Here is a 26510-nt window from a genome sequence, read left to right as displayed (position 1 = left end):
TCAGGTTAGAAGTTGAGTGAGTTTTCTCTTTATTGTACCCTTTTAAGTGACCATGTATTTGATGTGTAGAGTACTAGTACCAGCCTTACACAAAAAAAAATTTTTCCTTTGTTTATTAATGAGATTCAGTCTTGAGTGTGCTCAAGGTAACAAAAACATTCAGCTTCTTTTCAGGATGTTTTTCAAGTGACTGATATTTTTATCTAATTTCAGCATATTATAAAACACCTAGAAAGTGATTCTAGTTCTGGCAGCAATGTCCGAGAGTTATTGTTACCTGCATGGCGTGATTTCTTGGTAGTATTGGTAGCCAGAGCAAAAACTTGGCTTCTCACTAAACAAAAGGTTAGTGTAGCATATTAATATTAAGTAATATTATTACTACTATTACTGCTGCTACTGTCATATACTGGAAAGGTGGCATTGTTAATAACATTTCTTTAGTAGTATAGAAATGTAAAGGAATAATTTTTTTCAGGATATTTTTACAAATTTTATGTAGGTATTTTATAGAGCTACAGCATATCCATCATTGATCAACCAATTACAGTTGTATCTTATGACGAGAATTCTTAATGCGTACAATAAATCAAATCGTTCAAATCTCATTTGATGATCACATCAGAGAAGGGGTAGTTTGCTGCTACCTGTGTGGCAATAGGTGTTAGGAGGGCCCATGCCAAGGGTGTTTGTTCTGCTTGTTCAGCAACATGCCTCTTTTGGTTGGTGACAGTTTGAAAAACAGGCAGAATCTGTAATGTATGTTATATATGAAAAAAATTTCCAGTCTTTAAAGAATTAAAATAAAAATGTTACTTCTTGAACTTTGATATAAGAATGGTCTGAAGTGTTTCATAAAACAATTATGTTCAAATTTACATGATACACATACTTAATAAAAGTAGTGTCTTGGTTTTTAATGTACATAGTTTATAAAATTGCAAATGTCAGTGAACGCTTATTTATTTTAATTGTCACTGGTTCTTCCTTTTAGATAACCCTTGCCAGTGACATTTTAAGTGGACTTGTGTACCAGCTAGACAGTCGTGTCATGGATGAAAAAGCAACAAATCTCCTTGCCCAGTTGTATTTAGCACTTGTCAAGCACTGTGGAAAGTAAGTACAGTTATATACAGTAAATATCTTGCCACCACTCTATAGGTGGAAAGGGGTGCATACAATTACAAAATGCTGTTAAAGGAACAGCCCTGTTCTTAGTCATCGAAAACCTTAGCCTTTCCTTGCAATTTACTTATACTATGTTAACAGTCATTGAGTCAGTAAAATCCACAAAGTGAAAACAATGTAGCAAAGAAGTAGTATAAAATGTTTTTTCCATTCTTATATATGAATACCTTCTCTAAGGGTATCCATTTAAAAGACTGGATTTGTATATCTGGTAAATAGTGCATCCATTTTTTTTATAGAAGTAAACTGTAAGAGGAGTCATTATAAGTAATGGTGTCTATTATATCTCCATCACAACTCTACTCAGCTGTATGTTGAGTGAACTTTGAGAGCACTGTGTACTATATTGTATGTACATTACATTCAGTATAAACATATAATATCTTCCAGGTCTCACACTTGGGCAAGTCATGTTAAAATTATCCCTTTCACTCTGCCCAACCCCTCAACATCAATAAACCCATCAACATGATGAGTGAGCTTGGCTGGCTAAGCAGAGGTTATTTTAAGAGTATTTTCCTCCCACTCCAGAGTGTTTGATCTATGCTCTGCTGTCATATTTAAGCAATCTGCACAATACCATGTAGTTTTTATTCTCCCTTTTTTGATTTGATGAATAAAGTCATGAACCTTCTTGCATTGAAAATGTGCAGTTAAGAAAGTGGATAAGAGAGGAATTTCTGTACATAATTGCCTTATAAATGTTTTTAGTAATGCTTTTTTGTTATAAAGAAAACTTGAGTCCCTTGTCAGATTGCAGTAGTGATTAATTATTTGGTATAAAAGCCAGAGTCCAGTCTGTCATGGTAACTAGAAATATTTTGGTAGAAACCCTTTTGATTACATAACTGTTGAAGAAACATCTTGTGTTACCAACACTAACCCAAAAGCTTAAGTCAGAGCAAATTATGCCACTTTTGATAGCTTCACAAAGTGTAATATAGTACACATGAAATTTTAATTGTAAATGTTTTTATTTTAGACAACTAGTCGAAACAACAGATTGCTTCAAGAGCCTTAGCAAGTTACTCTTGTTAATGCAAGAAGCTGTGATGGAGACCCCAGTTCATTGCCATTTCATGATCTTAGGAGCAGCATTAAGAATGGTTACTCTAACAGAAGCTTCTTATGAATCACAAGGTAAAGTGAAATGATGATTGGAAGTAGTACAAGTGTTGAGTAAACAGTGAAGTGTCTCAAACAAATAAAGGTTATACATAATGAAAGGGTATTGAAGATTTAATAAGAATATGTAGGTTTGTATATATCTATAAGTGTAGAGGTAAGTGGAAGTACTGTTCATGACTGTACTTTAGTATATATATATAATTTTATATAAATTAATTTTATCCTCATCTTTTTTTGAAATTTGAAAGTCGAATAGAAATATATAAATTTTTCAGCTAAATACAAAATGCAGTGGTAATGTATTGAAAAAAATAAAGAAGTGACGGTTACTTAACTGCCAGTTTTTGTCAACAAATGGCTCCATAAAGGATTTATCTCTTGGTTTTTAAGAAAATTCATTAATAAATTTAATTATAGGAAAACACTTTTAATAAATACTGTATAGCAGTAATCAAGAACTAAGTTTTCTTAACAACTTTGATGAGGTTATATAATTTACATACTGTTATATCAATACATATTTGTATAGTATGGCTATCGATGACCATACATGTATCTTTAAATATTTTATGTATATATGAATGTATGACCTGGACATTGTACAGTGAAATACCAAAATGTGTAAATAACTATGAAAGGAACAAATTTTTACCCAACTAATATCTTAATTAAACCAATTTGAAATTAATTTATAATAAAAATTTTCATCAAATTATTAGCCAAAAGGAACACATTTTTATCCAACTAATATTTTAATTAAATCATTTTAAAATTAATTTATAATAAAAAGTATTAATCAAATTATTATTTGTCATGTCTGTGTTTATGTACCACATATTATTGTCATCATATAATGTTATTTACTTATATGTAGTATACACTAATGTTGAAATACAGCATACGTATTCATATTTCTATCACATGTAGTTAAAGGGTATTATGAATTTGCAGATGAAGTAATTGTGCTGTTGGATCCTGTGCTTGCACTAGTGCAGCAACATGGTAGACTAGCTGGCTCTGCAAATCCCAGTGTTACCTCTGAGGCTATATTGAATATTGCTACAGCCTTGTTACATCAGTGCTTGTTGCGGTGCCATCCAGACACTGCAGAGCTCCACCTCAACTACTCTCCTGTTGTACCTGCTCTTCTTCATGCCACAGAAATATACATGCAGGTAGTGGATAAAGCATTCTAACTATTTATGTTTGGATTTCCAGATAGTGATGGTCATTTTCATGACTGCATTTATTGATATTACTAATGTATTATTATTTTATTCGGTAATTTTAGACAGTTAAAATACTCATTCCTCATAGGACTGATACAAAAGTTTTGTTTAAATGATAAAATCTATTTTATTCTACAAATAGTTCTTTACAAATTTAATCATTTAAAACAAAAACTTATGAATTTGGATGTTCACATGAAGTGTTTGTGGTTAGTGTTGACATGCATTCTCTGCATGTAGGGACTGGGTTTTGTTGGATATTCATCAGATATCCATGGATCAGTGAGTGTGACTAGTTTGTACAAAAAGTTTACCATTTACTAAAGATGATGAGCTGTATAATACCCTAATTAGCAGGGTGACATTGCAGCCACAAGAATTTTAAACTCGTGCTATTGAAGATTTAAATTTGCTTGCAAATTTGTCCAAATATGGGGTTTTAGAAGTAACTAGTGAACTAGATTGTGATTCATTTAAGAACTGTTCCTTATACATATCCTACAGGCAAGATTATTTTGTCACCATTAAGGAAAAGCAAGGCATAATTGTTTTCTTTTATAAAATTGAGGATATGTAGCATCACATTTACAATAAGTATTGGTGGGGGATAAAATTTAAGCACAGAATGCAGTACAAAATGTATTTTGATTTCCTTATTCCAGAGTGGTAAAGATGACGTTGTTGGTGAACTTCTGCGTCTTATTGCAACTCTTTCAAGGATATCACACCAGTCAGATGATTTGTCAACAGATACATTGTCTTCGACTCTTACTCTTACAATTCCTCCGTCAAAGGTATAGTCATAGAGTTTACTATTATACTGTATTTCTTTTGTATTTTAATATTTTTATATATGACTAAGTTATGTAATTTTTTCTTTCTAGACCAGCCTGTTAAGTGAGGTGGTATGGGGAGTCGTCTGGGGAGTCATTCGTGAAGGTGTAAGAGGGGTTGAAGGTGGTGTCAACATTGCAGCAGTTCACCTGTCAGCCTTGTGTGGATCTCTGGCAGCACCTCACCGTCAGCCTGGACTTGCCCTTGCCACGGCTGCTCTTGTCACAGCTCTAGCTCCTCATGCCTCCCTTTGGATTGTAACTCATGCAGCTTCATACTCTCAGCTGACATCAGCAGTAACTCGTTGCATTCATGTAACAACACATCTACTTTGTACTCCTAGGGTAAGTAGGAGATTCAGTCCAGAGCTAAATTATGAGTCTTAGAGTGAAGATATCGCATGCGTAGTATATTAAGTTTTATATTACTGAAGCAGATTTAAACCAAATTTTGTATCAAATTTTCATTAGTTAAAATATCAGTATAACACTCTACATAGTAATTAATTAAATAAAAATTCCTGTTGCTGTTAGGTTGTTCAGCTAGAATTGAGTGGCCAAGAAAGTGGTTCCTATAACAGGAATGCAATATCTGCTGCTGATCCAACATCATCTGTGATTTCTTCTGCCACTACAGCTGTTCTCAACAATATGTTACAGGTAAGATTTCGTTGTTATATATGTGACCTGATTTGATGATTTTATAATCGCAATCGGTTTATAAAAACTAAAGAATCTCAGATTCATTTCAATAAAGTGTTGTTTGAAAGACTATTATATCCAGAGGATACTGTTCTTCATGAGAAAGATATCCAGATATTGTTTTTTGTCACGAGAAAAACAGTTTAATTTTGGTATAAGAATTTTTTAATGATCATTTTTGGGTCATTTGTTTTCATAAAATTTGAACTGCAGTGATTTTGGTTTTGAATAAGTTTTGCTACTTTAATTACAGTACAATCCTTGTGGTTTTTATCATCTTTGTTAAATGATATATCGTGTATTTGAAGTTTGGTATATTTCTGTGTTGCAGGTACTCTGCACCTGCTTGAGTGCCATTATTGCCCTTGGTCCAGAACTGACAGATTTGATGTGTGGCCCAGGGATTGACGTTGGGGCTTGGACACTGTTTTTCCACCCTTCCTTTCGCCCTGTTTCTGCACATGACCCCACTGCTCAGCCAAGTTTAGCTTCACTCACTTCTGTTCTTGATCTTTTTGATAGCCATGCATCCAAGGTAAAATAATTTCCTGTTTATAGTGATTTATAACTGAAATAGAAGAAAAGAAAGTGATGCTCATGAAATTTTAACATAAAAATAGTTTTCATACAATCAACTTACCTGTCGATATATACATAGCTAAGACTCCGTCGTCCCCGACAGAAATTCAAATTTCGCGCCACTCGCTACAGGTAGGTCAGGTGATCTACCTGCCTGCCCTGGGCGGCAGGACTAGGAACCATCCCCGTTTTCTATCATATTTTCTCTGTCGCCGGTGGTATCAACATTGTTGTTATTACCTCCTGACTTAGATTCATTTTTCAACCTTTGATCAACGTTTTTCGGCTTTTTGGTGACGTATTTGGATCGTGTTTTGGCATTCGCTACTGTGGACTGTTTTTGGAATAAACTCTTTTGGATTTTTCTCAGTATGTCTGATTCTAATGAGTGTGAGAATGTGTGTGAATGTAGGCTGCAGGGTGAGGATACCGAAAGCTTCGGTTGATCCTCACACTGTATGCCGTAAATGTAGGGGGGTTCAGTGTTCTGCTATACACTTGTAAGGAATGCGAGGGTTTGAATGCAGAAGAGTGGAAGACTTTGACTTCTTATTTGAAGAAGTTAGAGAGGGATAGAGTTAGACGACTGAAAGGGGTGAGTTCAAGGCCTATTGAGCCTTTCACGGATAATTCTAACCCGACTGATGTAGATTCTCCCTTTAGATCTCATTCTCAGAGTGTTTTTTCGGATTCGGCATCGGAAATCGCCAATCTGAAAGCGACTATTAGAGACCTGAAGTCCAAGATGGCTGACTCGAAAGGTAAGGCTAGTGATAGTGACATTTTAGTGAAGTGAGTTCTATCAGTGTTGTGGAGGGGGCGTTTGATCGTCCCTGCGGCGCTCCCAGGCCTAGACCTCTTCCAAGCTCACATGCCCAGAGGAGAAGGAAAGTCGAAAGCCTTAAGGGGGTCGTGGGGAATCCCCAACGGTCAGACGTCCCTTCAGCTAGCTCTGCTTCATGGCAGCCAGCATCAAGGGCGCTATAGGAAAAGCGTCCTTCGCGAGTGTTTCTCGTCCTCTCCCTCTCCCTCACCTAAACGAGGGTGGAAGGAGTCGAACTTATCGAGACCGCTGAAGCGTCATATGAAGCAAGACATTGATTCGAGCCCAGAGCGCTTCTCGGATGACGCCCCGTCTGCTATTAAGAAGGCGAAGGTGGCGTCAGCGTCACCTGACGCTTATGAGGAAGTACCCCATCATGCTTCTTCCCCGAGTGATGACGAGAGGTGTCATGCACTAGACGTGGTGGGAGAAGCGTCAACGAAATGATAATTATGGCGGTTTCAGGAAACAAACTGTCATCTCTTGTGGGAGTTTTAGCGGCCCCGGTCAGGAAGGACGTGACGCTTCCAATTAAGAAGTCTCGTCCTCTCTCACCTGCTCGAAGAGAAGCGTCAGACAGATGTGAAACTGCTAAACGTATGGCAGGAGCTTCGAGTTCGAGAACTAGAACGGGGGCGGACGAGAGTGTTGTAAGACAAGAAAAACGAAAGACGTCTTTTAGAAGTGAAGCGTCATTTCAAGCGGATCTGAGACGTGACGCTCCGTCCAAGATTGTGACGCTGAGTAGGCACGGCCCATTAGAGAGAGGAGCGTCTTCCAGACGCGATAAGCGCATCAAGACGTCAACAAGAGACGTCATACATGACGCCGGGAGAAGCGGGAAGCGTCAACCAAAGGCGTCTTTCCTACAGTTCACAAGAGAAGACGCAGGTTGTGACGCTTTCCAAGTCTATCAAACGGGAAAAAGGAAAGAATTTCATTCCCTTAGCCCCTCTCCTATCAGGAGTTTGTCTCCTCCAGAAGAGGAAAGTTCAGGAAGGAGAACGGAAACTCAGATATATCCCGAGTTGGAGGAAAACTCGGATGATGACGATCATGGAAGAGAGGGCTTGTCCAACTATAAGGTGTTGACTACCTGCTTCTTGAAGAATACGGAGACGAGTTGACTCCGGCTGCCCTCCTTTCTCCACGCTCGCTCTTTTCTAGTGCGAAGGCTAGAAGCCCTCGTCTTTCTGAAGATGAAGCCCACCATCTCGATGAAGCGGGCTTTACACGCCTTAGACTCCTGGATGAAGTCGAAGAAGACTTAGTCAGGACAGTATTTTGCATGCCCTCCAGCAAGGTTAGCTGGGAAAAGAGGCATATGGTACAAGACGGGGGAAAATATGGGTATCGCTCTCCCTTCTACAACAGAGGCAGATTTTTCGACGTTAGTTGACGCTTCAAGGCGTCCAAGTCTCAATTCTGCTCGAATTACATGGAGTATTTCAGAACTGGATCATCTCCTCAAGGGACTCTTCCATGTATTGGAAGTCTTCAACTTCTTGGATTGGTCCCTTGGGGTGATGTCCAAGAAAGCTCATGATTCAGAGGGAATCGAAACCTGAAAGCCCTGTTATGCATTTTGTCTTGCATCGACAAAGCGGTACAGGAGGATCTTTTGAAGTCTCTTCATTATTTGGAGCAGGTCTTTTAAAGAAAAAGGAGGCGTGTATGCGCCTTCTTAACGAAGGCAGTCTCGCATGCTCAGAGGGCAGCTCTACTGTATGCACCTCTGTCTGACTATTTGTTCCCTTCTCAGTTAGTGAAGGACGTGGCTCACTCTTTAACTGAGAAGGCGACGCAGGATCTTCTGACGCAGTCTGCTAGGAAGAAGAAACCTGCTTTAGTATCTGACAAGAAAGGACCTAGCACTTCTATGCAGCCCTTTCGAGGTGGTCCGATCTCCAGACCTCCCGCAAGAAGGAAGGCTCCAGAGAAGAGAGGTAGGTCCGCCTTTCGTCCCTTTAAAAAGGGAAAATGAAACATTTCTCCTCCAAGCACCAGTAGGTGCCAGGCTCCTGGGATTCGTGGAGGCCTGGACGCTGATAGACGCAGACGCGTCTTCATTGAATATCATAAGGAAGGGATATCGTATCCCTTTCCTGAATACTCCGCCCCTAACGTCAATACCAAGGGAACTATCAGCCAAGTACAAGGACCCTGTGCTGAGGGATCACTGCTTTCGATCGATGGTGGAACAAATGTGGGACAAGAGTGCAGTAGAACTAGTACTGGATCAAACTCCCCGGGGTTTTACAATCGCCTTTTTCTAGTGGCGAAAGCCTCGGGAGGCTGGAGACCAGTACTAGACGTCAGCTCTCTGAACAAATTTGTTCAGAAGGAGAAGTTCTCCATGGAGACTTCTGCTTCAGTCCTAGCGTCATTACGACAAGGAGATTGGATGGTGTCTCTAGATCTCCAGGACGCCTACTTTCATGTCCCGATCCACCCTTTCGTCGAAGAAGTACCTCCGTTTCATGACGGGGGGAAGGATCTTTCAGTTCAGAGCCTTGTGCTTCGGCCTGTCCACAGCTCCTCAGGTCTTCACAAGCCTGATGAGGAATGTGGCGAGATTTCTTCATCTCAAAGGAGTGAATGTCTCTATGTATCTAGACGACTGGATCAATCAGGGCCAGATCGGAGAGACAGTGCTTGGAGGACCTAAAGTTAACTCTGGATTTGACCAAGGCGTTGGGATTGCTTGTGAACCTCGAGAAGTCTCAACTGACCCCCAGACAAGACCTAGTCTATCTTGGGGATTCGGATGGATTCTCGGGGTTTTCGAGTTTTTTTCCTTCGCAAGAGAGAACCGCAAAAGGTTTGAGGATAATCTCTCTCTTCTTAGAGAAGCAACAAACGTCAGCGAGGGAATGGTTGAGCCTTCTGGGGACGCTTTCCTCGCTGGAACAATTCTTCCCTCTAGGAAGACTTCATATCCGTCCACTTCAATTCTTCCTCAAGAAGTCTTGGAGCTGGAAAACCGGACAACTGTCGGACGTTTTTCCCATTCCAGTGGAGATAAAGGCACACCTACAGTGGTGGTTGCTACCTCTGGAAGAGAACAAAGGGATCTCTCTAAGAACACAGAACCCAGACCTAGTGTTGTTCTCCGACGCGTCGGAGACGGGTTGGGGAGCAACATTAGGCTCAGAGGAAGTGTCAGGCACCTGGGAACCAGCACAGTGTCCTGGCACATAAACTGCAAAGAGCTCTTCGCCGTACACCTGGCCTTGAAGAGCCTAGAGCCTCTGGTGAGAGACAAGGTAGTGCAAGTAAACGTGGACAACACCACCGCACTTGCCTACATTCGGAAACAGGGAGGCACACACTCCTCGTTCCTTTACGAACTCACGAGAGACCTATTACTTTGGACGTCTCACAGGAACATCTCCCTGCTGACAAGGTTCGTACAGGGAGCAAGGAATGTGAGGGCGGACAGGCTCAGCAGGAGGAACCAGGTCCTTCATACAGAATGGACTCTGCACGAGGAAGTGTGTCTCGATCTCTGGTCTCTGGTGGGGGAACTCCTCATGTGGATCTCTTCCGCAACATACATTTCAAAAAGGCTCCCAGTGTTTTGCTCGGTCGTGGAAGACCCAAGAGCGATTATGGTAGACGCCTTCCTGCTAAACTGGTCTCGAGTGGACTTTTACGCTTTTCCCCCATTCAAAATCCTGGGGTTAGTAATGAAAAAGTTTGTGGCGTCAAAAGAGACGAGGATGACATTAATAGCCCCCTTTTGGCCGGCCCAGGAATGGTTCACGGAGGTGGTAGAGTGGATCGTAGACTTTCCAAGATCCCTACCAGGAAGGACGGATCTTCTCAAACAACCACACTTCAAAGAGGTACCATCCCAAAAACCTCGCTCTCGCTCTGACTGCCTTTCGACTATCGAAAGACTTGTCAGAGCGAGAGGCTTTTCTCGCGAAGTGGCAAGCGCGATCGCGAGAGCTCGCAGAACCTCCACTACGAAAGTATACCAGTCGAAGTGGGAGGTCTTTAGAAGGTGGTGTAGAGCCAAGAAGTTGTCCTCCTCCTCTACCTCTATAGCGGAAATTGCTGATTTCTTGCTACTTCCTGAGAGTAAAAATCTCTTATCTAGCCGTATCCACAATAAAGGGATACAGAAGTATGCTCTCGGCTGTATTCAGGAACAGAGGATTAGATCTGGCAAATAACAAAGATCTCCATGATCTCATAAGATCTTTTGAGACTTCGAAGTCTAAGGAACCAGTACCTCCGAACTGGAACTTGGACGTAGTCCTCAAATATCTGTCTTCGGATAGATTCGAGCCTCCGCATCTGGCATCATTTAGAGACATAACTAGAAAATGCCTATTCCTTTTATCGTTAGCGACGGCAAAAAGAATTAGTGAGTTACAAGCTCTACAGGATAAAATAGGATTCAAGGGAGACTCGGCGATTTGCTCGTTTAAGACCCTGTTTTTTTAGCGAAAACGAGAATCCCACGAATCCCTGGCCTAGGTCATTCGAAGTCAAAGGAATGTCGAGTCTCGTAGGCAGAGAAGCAGAGAGGTCTCTATGCCCTGTTAGAGCTCTGAAGTTCTATCTTCAGAGGAAGCGTCAGTTGGGAGGCTCTAGACAAGGTCTTTGGTGCGCGGTAAAAGACCCCACAAGACTGATGTCCAAGAATGCTCTAGCGTTCTTTGTAAGAAACGTCATTACGGACGCTCATAAGGTCTGTCCTGACGAACAATTACAACTACTGAGAGTAAAAGCTCATGAAGTAAGAGCGGTTGCGACGTCTCTCTCGTTTTATAAGAATATGTCGCTTAAAAACATTATAGATACGACATATTGGAGATGCAACTCAGTATTTGCATCTCATTACTTGAAAGACGTGCGTGTGACGTATGAGAAGTGCTTTTCTCTTGGTCCTATCGTATCGGCAGATACGATTCTGGGTACGGGAGCCGACACCAATCCTTAAATGTATATACTGTTCTTCTGTTTGGATATGGTCGAGAATCTCTTCGAACAATGGAGGATTCAGGCTCGCACGGGCGGCCGTCTATGTTGTTCATAAGAGAATTCTTGTCATATCCAATTAGTTGAGTAAAATTTTTTTTTTTGAAAATTATGTATGTGTGCGTAGTGGTTTTGAGTTACGTTTGGTTGTGACGAGTTCGGGGATAACTCGTAACAATCCTTAGTTCTAACATATGGTTAGGATCAGTGTTCGGGATTGGGTTGTGTGCTCCTTCATAAGTTGTATTGTCATATAAGTGGATCAGCACCCATTGACAAAGTCCTTTTAGGCTCTGCTGAGTAAGTGGGTAAGACCCCATCGGCAGACCCACAAGAACTCTTGGCCATAGATCACATATCTCGCTAAAGTTTCTTGAGGTGATGCAGACTACTGGGCAAACCACCCCACGAAGTCTACCACCTATCAGGTAGGAACCAAGGTTTTATTTATACCTACAACAAATGTTGTTTACCTGTCTATTCATATAGTAGCTGTCTCTTACCCTCCACCGAAGGGTGCCAATCAGCTATGTATATATCTGACAGGTAAGTTGATTGTATGAAAATGATATGTTATGTTACAATAAAGTTTCATACATACTTACCTGGCAGTATATACACAATTAAAGGCCCACCCAGCCTCCCCGCAGGAGACAGGTGGAAGAGAGAAAATATGATAGAAAAACGGGGATGGTTCCCATAGTCCTGCCGCCAGGGCAGGCAGGTAGATCACCTGACACCTACCTGTAGCGAGTGGCGCGAAATTTGAATTTCTGTCGGGGACGACGGAGTCTTAGCTATGTATATATCTGCCAGGTAAGTATGTATGAAACTTTATTGTAACATAACAATATCATTTTTTTGGTACTTACTCATGTTGCCTAAGGTTTACATAGTAGTCAATTTGCCTGATGTAAAATTCACCTTTTCCAAACACCGTATTGCATGAAATTTATATACAAGCTTTTCTCATTAGGAAAGTAGAGGGGTGTCTCCATGCCGAAGTGGTGCTCCAGAAGTTGGGCTAGATACCAGGGTTCTGGCAACTTGTGCTGAGCAGGCTTTGCTGATCCTGCTGACCCAGGCAACTTTGGCCCTCATGAGCCCTGAGACACCCCCTCGGGATGCCCTCCGAGTACGACATGGACTCGCAGATGAAATGGTTTGTAATTTTTCTATATTTAGTTACCTATTTAGACCATTTATCAATGCGATTTTGCACTTGACTACCATCAGGTTGGTACATACTGCTATTAGTACTGTCTTAAGAAGCTGATAGAATTGTCATGAATGTATGTGCTGATGTAGGTGAAAGCTTGTAAAGGCCTTAACCCACAACCCACATTTGTTCATAATAATCTTGACAGGTTCATTTCTTTGCTACTGTTGTGTGTGTTACCATTTTTGTATTTCTTGTGGTTTTCAAAGTTGCTCTTCTATATAATTTTCCTTTTCTTAATATTCCTACTCATCATTTTCTCAGCTCTGATTCACAAAAATATTTTTCTTGTGTTACATTTAGCAGTTTAAGTAAACTACTAATTATTTTCAGAGTAGAAGCTAATTCATTTTTCTTCACAGAATTCATTCTTCACTCGATGGTTGGGTAGACGGCCTGCTGTCTCTCCTTTGCCCATAAGCACTGGCGGTACTGGAATTACCAGTTCATCACACATTGATCTCTCTTACCTACGCTTAGCGCAGCAGTTAGTGGGAAGACTAAGTGCAACAAAATGAAATACAAACATTTTAGGAGCTTGGTTTTATTAAACCATTAGTATTGAATTATTTGAAAATTACATGTTAATTCCCACTTTCCAGTAAGATTTTGACAGACCAGGAAGCAAGTTGGATTGTTAACTTTTAACTTGCAAAATTAATACTGTGGTACTTTAAATTTCTTCTTTCTTGGACTAAAGTTGAAATGGAGTACTACCAAGAATTTATGTTTATGTAAATACAGTATGTACCGAGTTTTTTATGCGTGAAATTCTGTCTTAGTACTTTAATAAAGTAATGTTGTACAATGCTATTTCATTAGTCACAGGTGAATGAACTCCCATCTTCTAAAAGGCAATGAAAATAGCCTTATTAAAACTTGCCCCCCTACCATTAATTTGTTATTGGTTGACTGATTTCACTTCACAAAATAGCCACCAATCAAACAGGCGTTAACACCAGAATCTGCTAAACAGTACAGTGAAATGCCTAAAAGGTGGAGGAGCAGAAACAAGAAAAGAGGATGAAAAAATTAATGTACGGTAGGCAAAATAAAAGTTAATAGGATAGTAAATGAGGCAAAGGAAACAATAGTCAAGAAAGTGGCCACCAAGCTGCTGTGGGTAAGAATAACAATATGGAGTAAGAGATTCTTGATACTCATTAATATATTAAAAGAACAAGAGGGAAGAAAGAAAAGTACAGAACCATGTGTTTTTTAGATGAGGTAGAAAACTTCTCTTACCTTGAAGATACAAACATGCTTTGAGGCAGAGACTGAAAGGGAGTAAGACAAAATGCAGCTAAAGCCTGGATGATTTGGAAAGCGTTATCAACTCTACAAGTAAATAAAAATATCCCTTTAGTATACCCAGCCAGATTTCTGAGGGGTACATAAGGCGTGTACTACTACATGCAGAGGGAAACTGACTGAAAAAAAAAGGAGATTTTTAAAAGATATAACAATAGTGTTTAGATTCGTGGCCTCTCTGCCGTCGGAGAATTCCACAATTAGTGAAGAGTCCAGCGAGTAGATAATAGATTGAGATGGCTTAGACATGTAATGAGAAGTGACGAAGTTGGTTATCAAAAAAAAAAAAAAACCATAGACATGGAAACATGAGAGAACAAATTTATGGTTGGAATATTATAATGAGAAATTAATGGAGTGACATTGTATCCAGAGGTTGGAAATAAGACAGATCTCAAGACGAGTTGGTTTGGACACAAAATAAGAAGAGGTGAGGAACAGTTGGTCAGGAAAGCAGTTGATATGCAAGCAATAGGACAAAGGCCTGTAACAAGGCTCAAGAAAACATGAAAAAGGGAACTAATGAAGATCTAGACTTCAAAATTGAAGTTCTTTTTACTTCTATACACTTTATTACTATAAAAAATACAGTAATTCTAACACCAAGTCTGCTTTGCTAAATAATAGCTCAGCACCATGATGCCCTTACATTAATGTTGGCAAGAGGTGTAGGGGTGAGGTTGTAATCTAAGTAGGAAATCCAACTCAACTCATACCAGTGAAGATGATGGCAAATGTACTAGATTGTGGATGCAACACAAAAAACAAAAAGTGAATTGATTCTATAGTGGGCTTTGTTGCAGTAGGGCAACATGCATAAGATGAGCATCCTCTGTCTTAAACAAACACTACTGCCTCTAACAAAGAAATCCCATCTCCTGATGAGGGTTCAAGCAGGCTAGAACAAGACATTGTGTTTGGGGTAGTCCATTTTTGATGAGGGTTCCAAGTTACTAAATGGAAAAGTTGTGCGCAGATCACAGTCATTACTACAAGAATAATGGCATTCTGGGCATCTGCAACAGAAACAACTTCAGCTCTCTCCTCTTCTGATACAGGGTCACCATGTTCATCCAGTCATTCATGAATGTTGTCTATTACCACTAACACCATTTCCAGCCTTTTGCAACGTGCTGGAAGTCCAGCCAGTTTGAATCCTGGAATGTCAAAGTTGATATCATCAGCATTCATAAGATTCCAGTCATACTCCAAAGAACAGAAGTTATTCCAAGCTGCATCCCCAATTAAAGACCACAAACCTCAGAAATACTTGCATTAACTCAAGAGGTTCCTCATGTATCCGTGATAGTACACATACATAATGGCTCTTAACTGCCACAATAATACCTGGGTGCAGCTGCTGAAATATAGCTCAATGTTCTGGCTAAACTACTTTATAATGATACCAAAAATAACGAAAGATGTTGGGTCAGTAGTTTTAGCAGTTATTAAATGAAAAAATTTTAATTTTTTAAATGTCAATTATATATTCAAGAGACCACCAAGTTACTAGGTAGACACCCTTAAACTTTGTTAAAAAGGTACAAAAGCACTCCCATAATGCAAAATAAAGTAGAAGTGGACTGCCAGCTTGCCTTTTTTTGTATTAAAAAGTGCATTTCCATTTACTGTATGAGCATTCTCTTCAATACTTTAATCAAACTATTTCTTGTAAGCTAATCTTTAAATTTCTTTGTATTTTCCCAACTGTTTGTTTCATTGATAAGAGACTTGAATCAAAGATGAGTGCACACTTTAAATGAGAAATAAAATGTTGCCATATTTCACTGCAAGTTTTGATCAGAAAATATTTTAACATAAGCCCAGGACTGAATAATGCCACATCTTATTACAATAGTTTAATTCAAAGAAGTACTCCTTTGATAAAAATAAAATTATAAGTAATATTTACCCATACTACTTATTGGTTAATGCTTCACAGATGTGCATAACTAACAATTTACAAGGTAATTCTTCCAATTTTGTACTTCTGAAGCAACCCTGAGAACCACTCTCAAATACTGAAAGTTGTGTGCAAAAGAATATAAACTTTCCAGTGCACTCTTGTACGATGACTAGGCTACACATACGAATTAATCGCTTACACATACTTTCAAAATGCAAGGGATCGTCAGCTGCAAAAGTAAAATTCAAGGCCTTGACAACCATAGTGAAAAGTTTTTGTATTTATGGAGGATGTTACATTAATTGGCACAATGTTAATCATGTGATATTTTTGTGTTTAATTCATGAACTCCATACTTCACTTGTTTCATGCACAATAAGTTGCCCCCTAAATGAAAATACCACACAATGACAAACTATTGTCATTTAACGCACCAATCTTTAAAAGGCTCAAAATTAGAAGCAAAACAGAATACTCTACCTTTAGAGCAACAAACAAAATACATTTTCAATAGAAACTTACAAAATCATTCCTAGGCCACCAATAACATTCACTAAATTTTCTTGGCTTTCTTCAGTACTATAAGGCTAACTAAAAAATAATTTTAAATTAAATGGATATGGTTTCGAATTCCCAAGACATTTCAAAGAAAAATACTTCATACCGTTTTGTTTAATCCTGGTTACTAATTTCCATTTCCAGTTTAGCTATTTGTGCTTCCAGTAATACACAAGCTTGTTCAATTTCATAATTCCTGGACACTAGGGAAACCCAACTACTTTCAAGATGACGTAGTTCTTCACCTGCTTTTGTCTGCATATTCTTTCTAGACCAGTTGAGCTCCTGAATTTCTTTCCTGTTACAAAACAGAAAGATATTTTTTAGCTATAATGGCATCAACTTCTCTGCTGGTAAAAAGAATGGAACATTCCAAATCAATAAACAATATTATCAAAATTAATCTTTATATAAATCAAATATTCTACTAATACTCTGTACTTCTGACCAATATGGAAGTAAAATGCAAATTTGATCACTCATAAAACCCTCATCACAACTGTAGTATTAATATGTGGAAAGAAAAAGATCACTTACTTTATATCTTGTAATAAGGCTTGTTGTTTTGTCAACATATTCTGAAGCATGTTATTGTGACTCTTCCAAGCTTCTGATCCATATTCTTCCATTAGCTGTAAATTCATTATCCTGAAAATTGTTTTATCAGTTAAACATTTCAATCTAAATATGTAATAGGCTTCTGAAAGTACAAGAGAAAATTGGTATCTTTCTTTGAACTTGTTACCACATGACACTAGCACTTTTGAAGGACAATATCATCATTATCTTTATAAAGACTTTCAAAGAGCAGCCTTGAGGGTTTTTATTATTAGAGTAATGAATTTGGAGGTAAATGAAAGTGCAGTGAATTTCCAGTACCACTTACACTGTGCTCTGCACTTTAAAAAGCAGACCTTACCCATTATTCATACCCTTCAACAGTGTGTGAAAATATTCTTTTACAAAACAGAGCCAAAATATTATGTTTGCATAAAACCTGTGGTTTATTATGAAAAAAAGAAAAGAAAAAAAGCACCACAGATGCAGTTGAAGATTTAAAACATTTAACTACAATAACAGACTTATGTATAAGCAATATAATTCTGTGCATTTCATTTACTTTAAATTGTTGCTATTTCTTTTGTGGGGAAACATTCAGCAGTGCTTGCCCATGGCAACTCAGTTCAAAAGAATAGCAAAGTAGTTCAGAGGAGCATTAGTTAATTGTGACAATTAATTACTGAACTGAAGTACATACTACTATAATGCTGGAAAAAAAGCACAAGACAGAAAGCAAAACTAATTCCCTATAAAGGTAAATTGTAGCATAAAACTATTAATGATCATGAAATTAGGGCTGGAAACTTAATTCAGACACAAACAAAAGACTAATACTTTCTATTTGTGTCTCTAGTTTTACTGAGTGCACCTTAAAAAATTTTAAAGGATCACTCTACTCAAGAGCAGCAATAAAACTAAACATGCCAAAATGAATGGCCCAAAGAAATCTTAACTGTTCTAAATGAGAATATACCTTCATTGGTATTATGATTTCATAAAAAGGTCAATAGAAAACTTTCTGTTTGGCTACTTCAAACTTTGAAACTATCCTGAAAGGAACTGTAGCTTCTTTCCCCTAACTGAATAAGTGAAAACAGTACACACACCTATTGTTAACTAGTGGAATGTATACAGGTCGTCAACATTAGTCATTTGCACATAAAATAAGTTACCCGAGAACCCAAGGCACTTTTCCTTGGGCAAATAAAAAAAAATTAACATAAGAAATCAAAATGCACATAACTGTTCCAAAAGTAAATCAAATGATACTGTCTAATATAGATAAAGTACAGGAACACAGGTAACAAGAAAAATTACTACAGGCAGTCGCCGGATATCGGTGGGGGTTCCGTTCTCGGGAGGGTGCTGATAAGCGAAAACCGCCATTAACCGAAACGTGGTAATTTCTGGTGTTTATGACGCCGAGTTTTGATTAATGGCACCTCTGTTAGGTATGTTCTGCCATAACTCTATTATTGGCACCTTATGGCGCTGATAACCGAAACTCGGCGCATTATGGTACCATAAATCACTGGTTTTATGGTGCTAGACAAACTCCATAAAACCTGATCGCCATTAACTGAGTTCGCAGATAACCGGAAACTGCCTGTACGTATATGCAAGACATTATAGGATGTATGTTAAATACTGTATAAGTGTACAATTTAAGCATTACCGAACCTTCCAGTGTAATATAGTTGTAAAAATAAAAAGATCTGTTCAAAACTGAGGTCCAGTTCTGACCTTGTGACATTTCTGTACTTATGAGATTCTTACCTCTATATAATTATTACTGATTTAAAGCAATGTATAAATTTGAAACATTTGACAAAATTAAACAATTCTTACAAAATTATCGTAGGAAATTATGTAGTTTAACTATACCTGGTAGCCTGGTGTTCTAGCTGAGCCATTGAATTATCTACACACTCACTCCAAGCAGCTACATCTGTCATTTTACCAGGAGGTGGTGGCGGTAATTCATAACGCTTCATGCTAAGGGTGTCCATGGGCTGTCTTGCTGCCACACGCTCAAATTCCACACGCATAACCTCTGTCTACAATAAGGTAGGAAGGTATTGAAAACTTTTTATACAGAATAAATATTCATACGGAAACAAAATACTAGTTACTCAAAAATAACATAACAGTTAACCAATTTATCACTTAAAGTTTACTTTGCCAAAAACAACCATCAACAGGCAGTGAAAACTTTCTTTATCATTAAATTAATTTACACCTCATTATTTTACCCTTCATCCTATTTGATCCTTGGAATAGCAAACACAACACGTACTTTGAAGTACAGCTCAAAATTTTTGAGATACTATCAACACCAAAATTATGATATGACCATATGATTAACTTTTCTATGCCCTATGGTGAGTGTCATTTGTACCATAATATAGTACTGTATTTAGCTCTCAAAGCGAGTACCTCTCACTTCTAATTTTATGGTGCCTTACACAAGACAGGGATAATGATCTTAAATAGCCCCCTCAATCCTGGAGGCATTGCTTTCAACCTTCTTATTTTTCATTAATTCCTTTGGTTTTATCAAAAGGCTGTCTTATCTGATATTTGTCATTTTTCCTTTAACTCCATGGAAAGAAAATCTAAAATGCCCTGAATGCCTCTTGCACATTTATTTCATCTTACCTCAAATGCAGACAAATTCAGCGGCAGAAGATGTTCAAGGTAATTTTTTGTAGGACGGTATCTCTTCTTTTCATCTTCAACCATGGCAATTGCCTGCAAAAATTCACACTGTATCAAATACTGAAACAATACAAAATTATGGAAGCTGAAACAGATTTATTCTCATTTACATACCAAGTGAAAAAAAAAAAAAAAAAAACAGATTTATTCTGACTTACATAGAGTGAAAATAAAAAGTTTTTTTCAACCACTGCAATGTGTATTTCATAAAAACAGATTCTTTATAAAACAAAACAACATTTTCAATACAAAATCATCATTTACACCAGCCCATATGGCTCAACCTTACCGCTTCTCTAACTCCAGGTTCATCATAACCAGTGTCAATATATGGCAAAGCATCAACAATCACATCATGACTCATCTTCTTGAGAAGTTATTTGGTATTACTTCTGTGTGACCTATTTGACTGTTTCTTTCTTCTGTGGTCTGCTTCCTATTTCATAAACACCTGGAATGAAAAATTTCATTAACTGAAGGCATCTAAAGCTTTTCAGAGGATATGATAGTTTCAGTTCAACCAAAATTCAAATACCATTTAGTGTTGAACTTTAAAAATTCCACTTTAATGCAATAGTACATTTCAAAGTTTTAATGTAATTTAAGGAAATTCAGTGATTTAACATTCTTTTGATTTAGAGGAAATCAGATTAATTAGCATAGAACAGATTATATGAGTTTGGCCTTAGGCATACTAGGGCCTACAATTACCATTAGGCCTATGGTAGATGGGGAGGGGCGGGGGTGGGGGCATGTTTGGGTCATTATAAAAACAAAAGCATTTCTATGAAGAATATCAATTTATTGGAATCACACAAAAAAAGTATATATATATATATATATATATATATATATATATATACTATATATATATATATATATATATACTAAAAACATTTCACCAGTACAAACAATTAGGTCGTAGAGCAAATTTTCATCCATATTTCAATGAAAGGCTAGTGTTTCAAGGTAAATTTTTACTTTAATACAAGCCCTACTTTCATGAAAATCACATTTATAATACCATCCCCACCACCATGAATGTCACAACATGAAACAACTCCAGACCAGCAGGATAAAAGTATAGTCTTTTATTAAAAACTACCAAAATAAACCTGATAAATCCTAATCTAACCCTCCTTCAAACCAGCCTAACCTACGGCACAGTTCCTTGACTTGGCTGAAGTAAAATTTAGTTCTCCGCCACCGTTTGCTAAGGCAAACACCAGCCAGGTTCCCTCAAACCCCCCTTCTTCCAAATATAATGCCATGACACTAACCACTTTACTGCCAACCTAGCCTAGTATTCCATGAAGATTTTGAGTGTTTTCTGCCATTTCTGGGATAATTTATATCCTTGGTTTGTAATCAACCAGACACTTTAAACAATTTTAAATAGCTCGGTAAGAGTAGCCTCTATTTATAATAGGCCTAAGCTAGCTTTAGTATGCTCTTCTTAATAAGCATATATATTGTGGATGCGTAGGCTAAGAACAAAGCAAAATACTGTAGGCTACTCTAACATCGAGAACTGGTATACTTTGGCCATAAATCTATGTACTAATTTACTTTCCCTATAGAATTTTGGTTACTTATTACTAATTTACAGTTTCTTTTTGTCGGTCGACTGTATTTAGTTAACCTCAGACCTAATTAAGTTTTTGTAAGCTCGCCATCTTGGAATGCTATGGGGAATGAGCAGTGTTACAAGGGGTACATTTGGCAAGAAATGGTTTCCTTCACCAAGGGATCTGGGAGCTCTGCCTGATACAGCAAACTAGGTTAAATTAGATTAGGGAACAGTGGGTTAGTTTGGTTCCCTTTAAAGTAGAATTCCTTAAACAATCCCTTCCTGAGCATATGGCATCCTGATGACTTTCGAATTCGCAGAACCGTTTCTTACAGCCTGTACGGAGTTGCTACTTAGAAATAAAACTTCAACTAAATAAAAAACAAATATCCTATTCTTCACATCTCCATCTTTTTTCATCAAATAGGGTAGAACATCACGGCAGGCCAACCCTCATCACGGTGGACGGGTCTTATTCACTCGATATTTAATTGGTGAAACAAGAATACAATTGCAACTCTAAGCATACCATTTAAAAGACTGAAGTTTCGTCAACATAATGTGATATATGAAAGCCCCATACGAACTAAAATAAGCATGTGAGCTCTTCGTAAAATATGTTTTCAAGGCAGTTTTGAAATCCAATATGGCGGCTACGTTTTGCATGGACGGTTCTCATCAGTGACGGCCACCATATTTCACCCCAGCCATTCCCAGCACTCATTTGAACAATGTTAGCGTAATATATGTAACGTTTATTGATCTTACTCAAGATTGCAGTTGTAATCAGCACAATAAAACAACATTTTGTTTGTCCCTATATTAAAGTGGGTTTTGGGGGGGGGGGAAAGTATGAAACTTGTTATTTTTCCCAAGGTTATGGGTTTTGGAACTGAATTCATTCTTACCTACCTTGTAATCGAATCGGCGGTTTTTTAAATCCTTACTGCCATCACAACTGAAACCCACAGTGCTTATTTGATTGTTATTATACACATTTTGGTCTCAGTTCACTCCACATTGCACTTTAAAACCCGTTGCTGTTCCTGGTTTCTAAGCGCGCGCGCCATGAACACAATTACGAACAGCAGACGACGACAGACGACGAAACTGCAAAGTTTTATTCCCTAAAACTGTTTACTTTACTCGTTATTTAGTTTAAATTACTTTGTTATTTAAAAATTTTGATTTAATTCATGTATATTATCCCTTTTTTGCAACCAAATTACCCCGAAAAATTACAGATATTTCTAAAGTAGATAAAATCAAATGTTTCTAACGTTTTCGTACATCTGGCTGCCGAAAAAAAAACCAGAGGAACCGAATACGGAAAAGTGCATAGAGGAACGACTACGTTTTTTTTTTCTTCTTTTGATTTTTTGTTTTTGCTAGCACTTTTCATTGATTTCAGTCTTTATTAGTATTTTGAATTTCTTTAATAATCGTATGCCAGAAATAAATGTAACCTTTAATGTTTGCATGCTTTAATGTTTGCATGCTAAGAATGGCAAAATCATCGTTGCCACATTAGTGGAGGGCTTCACACATACGCCGTTCCATTATTATAAACTGTTTCCATGAATTCTGGGTTGACATAGTAATGCAATAATGATAAAAATTGCTTAATATTTATGTATATATACTTCCATACCTTACCTAATTTCACCATTATTCACGTTTTTTGTGTAGTCTTATACCCAGTTTTGGAGGTCAACCATACCGATGCAACAGAGAGAGAGAGAGAGAGAAAGGAAGGCGGAGGAACGAACGAAGAAAAGGGATGGCGGTGGAGGGGGGGGGGGGGGGGGGCGGTAGGAGAGGGTAGGTGGAGCTTTATACGCGTGTTCGTATCCATTTCTGCATAATGGAGTTTTTGTCTCTTGGTACAAGGACAAGTGACGTTATTCTTTACGATTAGTGATTCACGATACCCTTATAAATTACGGCACTGGGTGTAATGCACTACGTATAGCAAAATCTCGTTCTGTTACGAGTGTTCGTTACAGAAATAGGTATTGCCCAAAAAACGTGCTTGCACTGTCTCTGAAACCCATAGTAGACATGCTGCTTAGTTGTCAATCAAGTTTTTATAACCAAGTATTTTTTACAAAGCTTAGCTATTGAATAAATTTGTATTTTTTCTCAGTCAAAACATATGCCCCCTCAATGCTAACTTTCCTCTTTTAACGACTTTCTGGTCATTGCAAATTCAGCCCTAATTTCTTATGGTGCGAAAACAGACAGAGGCCATGGACCGAAAACGATTGCGTCAACACTACGGCGGATAATCCAGCAGTAAAAAATCTTCATATATCAAAAAGTAAATAATAAAAGATATATATGCGCATTACGATTATAAACAATTACATGTATAGCTGATAACAAATCTGCATGAATAACTGGTAAACTGTTCTGCAATAACAGTTGAGTATAGCAATTATTTACAATAGGTACGAAAGTCAAGATGTCGTGACGTCATAATACAGAACTTGAAAGAACGTTCTAATTCAGAAAAATAATTACTTAAATTTGAGTCAGAGTCGAGTTACTTTTCAATAACGAATATTTTCAAATTAATCATCATAAATATATAAAAATATTGATGTTTTACTACTTTATTTAAAAATTAGCTAAGAGCACGCTTCTCGTCATCTCTACCAAAACAGCTGTTTACTCCTGGCTTGTTTGTTGGTGAGAAATCGTGTTTCGATTGTTGTGATAAAGTGCTCCAGCGTCTGGGTACAAGTGGTGTGCGGATTTATCACAGGAAATGGAAAGTTTGTTGACACAAGCGACTCCGTAAACATCGAGATGGCGTCAATCTTCGAAACATTTTTAGTTGTAAGTAAAAATTTCTAAAGCGTTTTGGTGAGATTTCCACTGCCGTGGGCGCCATTTTCAGTACCCTCTGTTTAAATCTTAAAATTTGGCCTTAATTTCTAACTTTGGAGAAAATAGGCTACTTACTTCGAAAGGAGAGTAGAGGTCTTTAGCTCCGTTTCTCACCAACAACAAGTCGCGACTGATGCCCATCTCGGGTGTCAGGACGCGTTATAATGTACTTTTTCGGAGGGTGGCAAGCGTTGAATGTAGGTGGCCTGGTTGGCCTGCCGTGGTGATCTACCCTAGCATACTGGACTCACTTGGGTGGGTCTAGGGTAAACAACCGGGCTGCGACATTGTATCATTTTGACCCATGGGGTAGCCGAAACATAATTAGGCTATTACAGGGTAGTTACAGTCCCAACACTCCTAAATTGCAATTAAACTAAATGTACTTTACCTCGGCTATGGTAGGCTAGCCTCTAGGCTACTAGCCTAGGTACCTAGTAGGTAGAACCTCTGACACGTTCCGACAAATGTCTAAGTTAGCCAAAGCTGGCTACCGGTATACTAGCCTATCTTTCCATTAACAGTGAAAATCCTCAAGATTATAGCTATGGCAAATGGGGTAAAAAAAAAAACTTACCTAGGTCATGACAGATCCATTACAATAAAAAAAAACAGTAAACTGAGCAAGCCACTAGCATAAATACAAGATTAAAAATATAACAAGCGACTTCACGGTCTTATTAATCACTTCACTGTTTAGTGCTGACTGACTGCCAGTGCTGCCACACTCTCGGATTGGAATTATCGTACTGGCTCCTCAAAATTATGGGTTTTCAGTAAAAAATATCGTACAAAATTGTAGATTTTATCGTAATTATTATCTCACACTGTTTCTGATATTTAACACATTTTTATAATTTGACAAAATAATGAATTTATGTATGATTTCTTTGTAGTCATTAATACCTTGCAATTTGCATATATAATTAAGAAAAAAAATAAAATGAAACATTTTCTCTCTACAAAAAACGAAAAAAACGGAATGGAATTATGAATAATTAGTAAGTTATCAACAATTGTTATGGAAAAAATTATTACTATATTAACAATGGTAAAAAAGTATACAGCTTAGAACGTCACTTCTTTCCATAATGTAAACTAAACTGATAACGAATTAACACGAAGATATGTGAGTTGATAGGCCCACCCATATATCTTTAAAGCACCCCAAAACATCGAAAATCAAAATAGCATCACTGGGTAGTATTTAAATAAATAAATATATATAATTAACATGGACATGGTACTGATACCTATCCCATGATCTTCTTCTTCTTCTTCTTCTTCCTAGCTTAAACCCATTTTTATATGGGGTCGCCATTGCGAATGAGTCGTCTCCATCGATTTCTGTCTTGTGCCTCGTTCTCATTTATACCTTTCAATTCCATATCTTCCCTTACACAATCACGCCATCTCTTTCTTGGTCTTCCCTTCTTCCTTCACCCTGCACTTCCATTTCCATCATATGTCTTCCACATGACGTTCCTCCCCCTTCGTAATAGATGTCCATACCATCGAAGCCTTCCTTCATGTATTTTCTTCGATATTTCAGCTACCTTTGTCGATCCTCTTATATAATCATTTCTAATCGCATCTTCCATGGTTACTCCCGACATCCATCTCAACATTCTCATTTCTGCTACATCCATCTTCTTCTCCTCTGTTTTCCTCATACTTGCCGTTTCTGTTCCATATAACATTGCTGGTCTGCCACCGTCCTATGGAACTTTCCTTTCAATTCAGAGGGACCTTCTTGTCCTGTCCCGGGACCCGCGGCGGACGCCTGCCCGCCCGTCCCTGGACCCGAAGCGGACGCCTGCCCGCCCGTCACGGGACGCTCGGCGGACGCCTGCCCGCCCGTCCGGAACGCTCGGCGGACGCCTGCCCGGCCCGTCCCGACCCGTCGCTGGCGGACGCCTGCCGCTCCCGTGGCGGACGCCTGCCCGCCCGTCCCGGACCCGCGGCGGACGCCTGCCCGCCCGTTCCCGGGACGCTCGGCGGACGCCTGCCCGCCCGTCCCGGGACCGCCGGCGGACCGCCCTGCCCGCCCGTCCCGGGACGCTCGGCGGACGCCTCCCGCCCGTCCCGGGACGCTCGGCGGGACGCCTGCACGCCCGTCCCGGACTCGGCGGACGCCTGCACACCGTGACGCTCGGCGGACGCCGCCCGCCGTCCGGGACGCTCGGCGGACGCTGCCGGTCCCGGGACGCTCGCGACGCCTGCCCGCCCCCGTCCCGGGACGCTCGGCGGACGCCTGGGCCCGCCCGCGGACGCTGCGCCCGGGACGCCTGCGCGTCCCGG

At 38.9% G+C, this 26510-nt stretch overlaps 2 protein-coding genes across 4 annotated transcripts in view; one reads left to right on the top strand and one right to left on the bottom strand.

The window, feature by feature from the left end:
- The window catches only part of LOC135199585 (nucleoporin NUP188-like), a 39949-nt gene extending 26448 nt beyond the window's left edge, over window positions 1–13501 (top strand). The window contains exons 19-28 of the mRNA XM_064227743.1: window positions 214–345; window positions 995–1116; window positions 2171–2328; window positions 3268–3491; window positions 4208–4339; window positions 4430–4723; window positions 4913–5038; window positions 5412–5615; window positions 12451–12636; window positions 13056–13501. Coding sequence (XP_064083813.1) covers window positions 214–345; window positions 995–1116; window positions 2171–2328; window positions 3268–3491; window positions 4208–4339; window positions 4430–4723; window positions 4913–5038; window positions 5412–5615; window positions 12451–12636; window positions 13056–13211 — 1734 coding nt within the window. The 3' untranslated portion in view covers window positions 13212–13501. The remainder of the gene's footprint in view (window positions 1–213; window positions 346–994; window positions 1117–2170; window positions 2329–3267; window positions 3492–4207; window positions 4340–4429; window positions 4724–4912; window positions 5039–5411; window positions 5616–12450; window positions 12637–13055) is intronic.
- Window positions 554–24945, bottom strand: LOC135199595 (pre-mRNA-splicing factor SPF27-like). Of its 3 annotated transcripts, none has more exons than XM_064227769.1 (7): window positions 24787–24945; window positions 20037–20198; window positions 19688–19780; window positions 18914–19086; window positions 17006–17116; window positions 16575–16766; window positions 554–752 (listed from the first exon to the last, which is right to left on the bottom strand). In XM_064227769.1, exons 2-6 carry the CDS (start codon window positions 20109–20111, stop codon window positions 16583–16585), a joined length of 636 nt encoding a protein of 211 aa, XP_064083839.1. In that variant the 5' UTR covers window positions 20112–20198; window positions 24787–24945; the 3' UTR covers window positions 554–752; window positions 16575–16582. The 3 variants fall into 3 exon arrangements, with proteins under 3 accessions (XP_064083839.1, XP_064083824.1, XP_064083831.1); XM_064227754.1 differs by lacking the exon at window positions 554–752 and adding an exon at window positions 14541–15161; XM_064227761.1 differs by lacking the exons at window positions 554–752; window positions 24787–24945 and adding exons at window positions 14541–15161; window positions 24601–24736.
- Between the last annotated feature and the right edge of the window lie 1565 nt (window positions 24946–26510).

Source organism: Macrobrachium nipponense, chromosome 23 (genome assembly GCF_015104395.2).
Source record: "Macrobrachium nipponense isolate FS-2020 chromosome 23, ASM1510439v2, whole genome shotgun sequence".
NCBI classification, from domain to species: Eukaryota; Metazoa; Arthropoda; class Malacostraca; order Decapoda; family Palaemonidae; genus Macrobrachium; species Macrobrachium nipponense.
This window is presented reverse-complemented; position numbering and strand designations above follow the sequence as displayed.

Bases quoted from the DNA above. Each gene is read 5' to 3' on its own strand.
- LOC135199595 (XM_064227769.1), bottom strand. From the start codon at position 20,111: ATGAGTCATGATGTGATTGTTGATGCTTTGCCATATATTGACACTGGT. The intron at 19,781-20,036 runs GTAAGGTTGAGC...GAATTTTTGCAG, and splicing joins AACCTGGAGTTAGAGAAGCG to GCAATTGCCATGGTTGAAGA. The intron at 17,117-18,913 runs GTATAGTTAAAC...AACAATTTTCAG, and splicing joins CTAGAACACCAGGCTACCAG to GATAATGAATTTACAGCTAA.